Raw genomic sequence first — 8,056 nt, 5'->3', positions numbered from 1 at the left:
AAGTTCAGGACCAAAAATATCCCTTAGTCCGACAGAACCTGAGCGCTTGTGACCAAAGATCACACACCCGTGAAACTGTATTGTGAAGCAGGAATCTGCTAATGTGCAGAAAGAAATCCAAGTGTTTTGTTAATAGGAACCGTCAGCATTCTATCTCCAAGCAGAGTATGCGCATTCCTGGGACAAGACAAGGAGATGATGCAACTGACAGAAGGTTGTGATATATTGCAAAAAGGCTGGATCTGCAAACTACGGGTCAGAGGCAGACCAGTTATAAACATACTGAGCACTACACTGCACTGGAAAGCAAGCTGGATACCAGCAGAGAGATCAGCACGAGACTACGATGCAGGAGACCCAGGTCGATTCCAGGTGCTATCCGTGGCAATCTGTGCATGTGCTCACCTTCCTCGGAGGGCTAGGAAGACCGACTGTAGGGAAATGTGCTTATTTCCCAGGCCAATATGATATGTTTCCTTCTGTTTTTAATGGTGTGATTTGTTAGCTTCCCCAAAAACCTTTGCCTGATCCGCACAGGAGCAGAAAGAGCTGCTTTACAAGGATTTCTCTGGATGACCGGAGGGCAAGGTCGGGTCCTCAGCAAAACAAGGACTTCCCCGTACAGGGCCGTTGTTTTACCTGACAAAGCACCTCCCGAGCTCTAAAAAGGCACAAAGGCATCCTGCTCCGCCATTGTCTGCTGTGAGAGAGATCGGCGGCAATGGGCAAACAGCCTTCCTTGGAATATTCGCCTTCTGCCATTGTTGAGAAATTCCTCATAAATCAAAATGTTTGTACTCAAGCCCAAAGCATTATTTCCTGTTTGCCCTTATATTTGCCTTCCCTCCTCACAGGGGTTGGATTTGCAGACCCTGCTAATCACGCTGCTTCACCACCAACTAAAAGAGATGGAGATCCCACAGCAACAGTGGAGGAAATTGGGGGGGGGGGGGAGAGAGCAAAGGTTCCCCCTGTGTCTCCACTGGACCTCCCTGCACTGAGTTTTCCACTGGAAACTCTTTTGGGGCACAGAGTTTGTAGTGAGTTGGGGTGCTAATCAAAAGACAAAAAAAACCCTCTTAACATGCAACAAGCAAAAAGAAGAAGAAGAAAGTCATATTTCTAAGAGTTTCTCTTGTAAGAAAATGAATCCAAAGATTATGTCATGCTGGCTGCTCAGTCTTCCCTCCCTCCTAAAGGACCCGATTCTCAGGGCCAACTGAAGGACACTGGAAAAACCAGGCACACAGCTGTCGGAAATGAAAAGTAACCTCCGCAGGTGGGATGAAGTGAGGACTTAATACTCAATTACTGATTAGCAAGGGGGGGGGGCGCAAATGATTTTGGGTGCAAGGAGGTAAAGCGTCTCCTTCATGTCTCAAAGAAATCACTGGAAGCAGTGGTGCATGTACTACATCTTATACTGCTTTCCCCCTAAAAGACAATACCGAATACGTAAGCAAAATGATCACGGAGTTAAAGCAACTTTCTTCATTCTTAACTGGTGTAGAAATTCATTCTTAGTCTCTGGCTCATACCAACACCGTGCTGGACTATAACTCCCATCACTACTTAGTAAGTGAGCTGTAGTCCCATATAAGCAGGTGCTGGTAGCAGAATGCATACTAACCATTTCTGGAGCCTAGTGGGAGGTGGGGGCATGTCAATATTCCTTCTCCTCAGCTGGATTCATGTCTTAAACACACACACACACACACACACCAGACATGGAGGAAATTCCTCAAAGATAAATGATGCATTTATTTGGTGGTCAGAATGAATGCTCTTCAGAGATTTGTGTTCCAGCAAAACCCGACACCCAGAAACAAGGACATTTTGAACTGCATTAAGATCACAATACGCTTCTGCTAGTTCAACGGATACGGAGTGCAGCAGGCTGTGTGCTCCTCAGGAAACAAACGGGCATTTCTGCTCCAAGTTCACGGGATGAAAATGCCACTAGATATTCCTGCTGGCAAGAAGACAACCACAGCAAAGGCTCTTCGCAACAGCCACAACAAACTGTAGTGGCGCGTGAGTTCCTGGACCGCTCACCTGCTGCTACACATCAGGACTGTTCTCTCACAAAACAAGGCAAGAGTGGGCGGCACACAGAAGGCAAGCGGAAAACACCGAAAACTAGTAGAAGATGCTCCTTCATTGGCCAAGGAGGATCTCATTCTGTAAGCTCCATGTGCTTCTGACTCGTGATTCCTGCCAGCTTGCAAACACACTGGAGGGGGGAAAGGGGCCTTCAGAATACCTCACTCTGACTTCCGTCATTACTGCAACGCCTTATGACCTGTGCACACTCACTAAAACAACCTGGAGGTTAGTGCTTAAACAGCAGGAGCAGAGACACACTCCTTGGTTCAGCAGCAAAATGAATCACGATCCGTTCTCTTCATTCTACGGCACCTGTTGCACCTCGTGTCCGAAGGACAAGCGCACCAGAATGCCTGATCCAGCCAGTCGCCAGCGAACATTCCTCCAGCTTTGCTCCCTCAGTCCACAGAGGGAATATCATACCGATACTTGGAAATGGTGCAACTGGCCAACCTGCCGTAGACGGTAGGTAGGACGTAATGGTGATACATCTGGAAACCAACCCCCTCGTACATGGCACGGGCCTCATGCTGCACCATGAGGGTGTTGAGCACCACGGACTTGTAACCATGTTCTTTGGCAAAAGAGATGACTGTCCTACACAGGGCCTTAGCAATGCCAAGCCCTCGGAAGTCCTTCCGAACGGACATGCGCTTCAGCATGAGCTCTTCCGGGTGCTCCTCGGAGGGCCTCGCACCCACCGTGGCCACCACGCAGTCCTCCACTTCGGCCACCCAGAAACAAGAGTGTTTGTCGCCCAGATAGGTGGCTTGGATGTCCAGCAGGTCCTCCCGCAAGCAGCGTTCGATGTACATGGACCAGACGTAGCCCAGGACCTGGCGGCCCACGGCCAGAAGCAGGGTGACGGCAAGGATGGGCAGAAGCAGCGATTTGGAGCTCGTGAGCAGCAGGCAGAAGGTACAAGCCAGGACCAGGATCAGCCAGGGCTGCTTCAGCATGTGGACGCACAAGGTGGGCATGTACTCGCTCATCCCTGTGGCAAATAAGTCCCGCACCGTCTCATAGTCATCCGGACGATACTCACGGATGCGGTAAGTCACCATGATGCACCCGCCAGAAGAGATGGGCAAAGAGCAGCAGCAGCGAGCTGGGCAACCGCACGGGGAGAATGCGTGTCGGTGGAGGAAGACTAAAATCGGGGGACAAAGAAACAAAAAAAGGGCATTATCAGAGGAGAAGAAACGGATGCCATCGTGGCATGCCTCTGCCAAACAGAGTTACACAAATGCAGTCCTGGTTATCAAGCAGACAGACTGGAACAGTCTCGGACGAGATAGGCGGGGTATAAATCAAATAAATAAATAAATAACTTAGCATAGGAAGGAAAAGCTGTTCTATATCCTTCCCACTGTGGGAAGCAGCGGAGCCACGAATTCCGTCTCGTCTTGGCAGCAGTCACACCTCGGTGATCTCGGGGACTCTTCCCATCCTTTCCCCCACTTGGTTTGGGGCGTATCCTCCAGAACCGCGGCAGATACGGCAACACCTTAAGCACAGGATAAGACAGCTGGCAGTCCCTTGCCCTCTGCTGCCAACTCTTAAGCACCATTCCATAATTCCCAGTGGTGTCGAACTGTGGCCCTCCAGATGTTCTTGGCCTTCAACTCCCAGAAATCCTGGCCAGCAGAGGTGGTGGTGAAGGCTTCTGGGAGTTGAAGTCCAAGAACATCTGGAGGGCCACAGTTCGACACCACTGCCTTAGACGCTTTCTAATGCTATTTGGAACAAGGAGATGTTCCAACTCCTTGATTAGTTTGGCTGCCCTTTATCTACTTTTTCTGGCTGTACAAAAGGAGCTTTCACAAATTGGTTTTGTTGTGCTACAAGTAGAACTCAGTATTTTTCTTTTTCATGGTAGCTACACAATGATTCTATACTGCCACTGCAGGAAAGAGATTTCTCTTGCCCTAATTAATTACCTCTGGCTACTGCTTATAGTTCAGCTTCCAGTCACTCCTAAACAGAGCTCTTCAAATGTCACATGAAGAATAATTCATTGTATCAGGCAAAAACAAAAGAAAAATAAACAAATAAAGGCAGAAACTCTCTCCTAGAACCCAAAAGTCTACAACCAAAAAAGCTAAGGGGTGAACCTACACATACGAAACATGCAATCCGTCTGGGGACCTATTGCTTCTTCACAAAGCTGTTCTCCCCAAATGCAGGGGCTTGCCTAAAAAGTCAGAATCAACCCTCTTTTCCCCCATTATATCCTCCAGAGAGCAGAAGGGGAAGGAACGACAGTCTCTCTGTAATTCGCCGGCTTTCTCCTCCTTTGTCTCACGTTCAGTCCCCTTCCCAAAGGGACTTCCTCTTTCCCAAGACCAGCCCTATGATTAAGGAGAACAAGGAGAGCGAGCGGGTGCCTCAAGCCAGGGATCTGGAGTTTTCATGAAACGGCAAGAAACAATTTGTGATACAAATTCATTACTGTACTGCTCTATCTTTGCTGCCAGGAAAGCGGAGAACCACTTATGGGGCTGTTCAGTCTTAAATGTCAGCCTAACAGGGCTAGTGTTAGATACAATGCAGCTTTGTAGTTATTTATGAATCCCGTGTGGTATCTGTTGTGGGGGGGGGCAGGAAAGGCTGTGGGAGGAACACTATTTGAGTAAGGTAAATGCCATTGGAAAAGACCCTGATGATGAGAAAATGTGAATGCAAGAGGAGAAGGGGACGACAGAGGATGAGATAGTTGGACAGGGTCATCGAACCTGCCAACATGAATTTGACCCAACTCCGGGGGGCAGTGGAAGACAGGAGGGTCTGGCGTGCTCTCGTCCATGGGGTCACGAAGAGTCCGACACAACTTAAGGACTAAACAACAACCGTTAAGATTGCCGGAAGAAATATCAACAACCTCATATAGGCAGATGATACCACTCTGATGGCAAAAAGTGAGGAGGAATTAAAGAACCCCTTAATGAGGGTGAAAGAGGAGAGTTCGAAAAATGGTCTGAAGCTCAGCCCCCCCCCCAAAAAAACCCTAAGATCATGGCCACTGGTCCCATCACCTCCTGGCAAATAGAAGGGGAAGATACAGAGGCAGTGACAGATTTTACTTTCCTGGGCTCCATGATCACTGCAGATGGTGGCAGCAGCCACAAAATTAAAATATGCCTGTTTCTTGGGAGGAAAGCAATGACAAACCTAGAGAGCATCTTAAAAAGCAGAGCCATCACCCTGCCGACAAAGGTCTGCATAGTCAAAGCTATGGTGTTTCCATTAGCGATGTATGGAAGTTAGAGCTGGACCACAAGGAAGGCTGACCGTCGAAGAATTGATGCTTATGAATTAGAATTGATGCTTTTGAATTGTGATGCTGGAGGAGACTCTTGAGAGTCCCCTGGACTGCAAGAACAAACCTCTTCATTTTGCAGGAAATCAAACTTCAGTGCTCACTGGAAGGACAGATCCTGAAGCTGAGGCTCCAATACTTTGGCAATTTCATGAGAAGAGAAGACTCGCTGGAAAAGACCCTGATGTTAGGAAAGTGTGAAGGCAAGAGGAGAAGGGGACGACAGAGGACGAGAGGGTTGGACAGGATCATGAAAGCGACCAACATGAATTTGACCCAAGTCCGGGAGGCAGTGGAAGACAGGAGGGCCTGGCATGTGCTCTGGTCCATGGGGTCACAAAGAGTCGGACACGACTAAATAACAACAAAAAGCCATTGTCATGCTATTTTTAGAGTGCTGGGCTGGACATGGAGATCAAGGTTCAAGTTCCCACCAAAGAGTAACACTCCCTGGGTGATCTTGGGCCAACTATTCTCGCTCTTAGCCTAACCTACATCACAGAGTTGTTTTGAGGAGCTTCTGGAGAAGAGGAAAACCATGTACGCCACCTGGAGCTCAGTTAAGGAAAAATACTGTAATAATCTTGTGCTGTCATGTCAATTCCCACTTCTGGTGACCCTTTTCTGGTTTTTTTTTTCCAGGTAGAGAATATACAGAAGTGGCCTCCCATTCCCTTCTTCTGGAGGGAAATCCCTGGGACTATGGTGCAGCTTCTGCCCAAAGCCACCCTGGCTGGCCCTTCTCCCAGGAGGCACAGATGAGACACCAAACTCCCAGCCTTTAGCTCTCCCACCAGAAGCTTAATCGAATGAGCTATCTAGCCAGTTATTTATCTGTTCTAAGAGCTGGTTGTAAGTGGGCGGCAGAGGGGTTTTAATGGGAAGCCGCTGAGGGTCCGATGGGGATACTGTGGGTGGACAGGGAATAGGGAGGATTATCTGGATGGGAACAGGCTGGGAGGATGACCAGCAGCAACCAAAGACATCTCAGCAGGCTTTTCCTGTAAATGCGTGATAAGGAGGACCATCACAAATTCCCTTTTTAAAAAAAGTACCATGAGATTCTCAATTGCTTTCACTGCCACCTGCAGGGACCTCTTTCGATGGTTCTTGGAAGACACCTACGGCCCACACCTCGCCCTGGATAACCGATACTTTGGGGAGTTTGCAAAGCCTGCTCCCCAAGGCAGAGCAGGCTTTTTCAAACTCCTGTGCTCTGAACGGGAAAAAAAGGAGCTGCTGCCCTACCAGAGACACCTGCTGAAAGTCCCGCCTCCGCACCTCTAGAGGAGACCCGCCCTCCTTGTCCAGATGAGCCACCTCACCTCAATGGACGGGGTGCTGAGAGGAAGGAAAGGGCCACAGCCTGCCCCACCCCAGGGAGGAAAAGGCCTCCCCAGCTGGCTTGCTTTCCTTCCTTCCTGGGTGGGTGGGGAACAATCCTGACAGGTCTGGGGGGGGCAGGTGGGTTTTTTTAAAAATCTAATTGGTTTACATCACGATTTAAATGTTTTAAAATCGGATTTTTTAAAAACAAAATCTGAATCGTGATTCAAATCCATTGGATTTTTTAAAAAAACAAGAAGTCCAACTGATTTTTTTTTTTTTTTTAAAAAAAACAGTGATTTGGATCCACCTTGTCTGGGGGCCATTTTTGTGTGTCCCCCCCCCCAGAGACCCTCCCAGGTGTGCAGAGAAGGCGCACGAAAAAGGCAATTCAATTCTATCGCAAAAGGGGGGGCGTCGAAAAGGCTCCCCCTCCCAAGGGGGAAAAAAGGGGTTCAGGTTGCAGGTGGGGAGACCTCCGGGGGGGGGAAATCATCCCTTTTCTTTGCTGGGGGGGGCTACATGTTGGGGCCCCCGAGGGGAGTTTGGCCCCTCCCTCCCGCCCTTGGGGGGACAGAAGCCCCCTCCCGCTTCTCCGCCCCCCCGTAGAGCCCCCTCCCCCTCCCGGGTCAAACAACCCCTCCCCCTCCCCAACGGGCCCCTCACCTCTTCCTCTTCCTCCCGCAGCCGCTCCCAAGGGCCCTCACGTGACGAAGACCTCGGTGACGTAACTTCCGGAAGACTGGCCCCGGCCCCTCTTTCCCCTCCCCAAAAAAGAAGAGGGCCCCCCCTTTGCCGCGGCCACGTGACGAAAGGGGAGCTCCGCCCCCCCCCGTTCGCTGCCAGCCCATCCACGGCGCACGCGCGGGAGCTCGAGCTCTGCCGCCGCCGCGAGGCCGAAAGGGGCGGGGACCGGACTGGGAGAGAGGCGTGGCTTTTCTCGTCGGGTGGGGGAGGAAGAGGAGGAGGCGTGGCTTAGAGAGAAAGAGGCGGGGCTGCGGGTTCGTCGTTGTCCCGCCGCTCGCTGGCTTAAGGCGCGGGCGGGTCTCCTCGAGAGTAAGGTTCCCGTGCGTCCGGAGAGGGATTGGCCTTCCTTAGCGTGTGTGCCTAGAACAGGCTCCCCTCCCCCTCCAAAGGGCGACGTTTCAGATGGGTTGGACTACAGCCCCCATCATCCCCATTTGGCCGAGGGATGATGGGAGTTGTAATCCACCCCCACCCCACCCCAGGGGATAGAAGGGGCCTACAAGGCTATCAAGTCCAACCCCCTGCTCAAGGCATGAATACTTTATTTATTTATTTATT

General features: G+C 50.4%; 1 protein-coding gene across 1 annotated transcript; it reads right to left on the bottom strand.

Moving 5' to 3' along the window:
• Positions 1 to 1,728: 1,728 nt before the first annotated feature.
• LOC110086613 (putative N-acetyltransferase camello) lies at positions 1,729 to 7,643 on the bottom strand. The gene is made up of 2 exons (XM_073002170.2): positions 7,418 to 7,643; positions 1,729 to 3,256 (listed from the first exon to the last, which is right to left on the bottom strand). Exon 2 carries the CDS (start codon positions 3,168 to 3,170, stop codon positions 2,505 to 2,507), a length of 666 nt encoding a protein of 221 aa, XP_072858271.1. The 5' UTR covers positions 3,171 to 3,256; positions 7,418 to 7,643; the 3' UTR covers positions 1,729 to 2,504.
• Between the last annotated feature and the right edge of the window lie 413 nt (positions 7,644 to 8,056).

The sequence above is a fragment of the Pogona vitticeps genome, chromosome 5 (assembly GCF_051106095.1).
Source record: "Pogona vitticeps strain Pit_001003342236 chromosome 5, PviZW2.1, whole genome shotgun sequence".
Lineage (NCBI taxonomy): Eukaryota > Metazoa > Chordata > Lepidosauria > Squamata > Agamidae > Pogona > Pogona vitticeps.
The sequence above is the reverse complement of the archived record's forward strand: the minus strand, read 5'-3'. Positions and strand labels throughout refer to the sequence as shown.

What these genes read in the sequence shown, in the direction of transcription:
- LOC110086613 (XM_073002170.2), bottom strand. Translation starts at nt 3,170, where the DNA reads ATGGTGACTTACCGCATCCGTGAGTATCGTCCGGATGACTATGAGACG.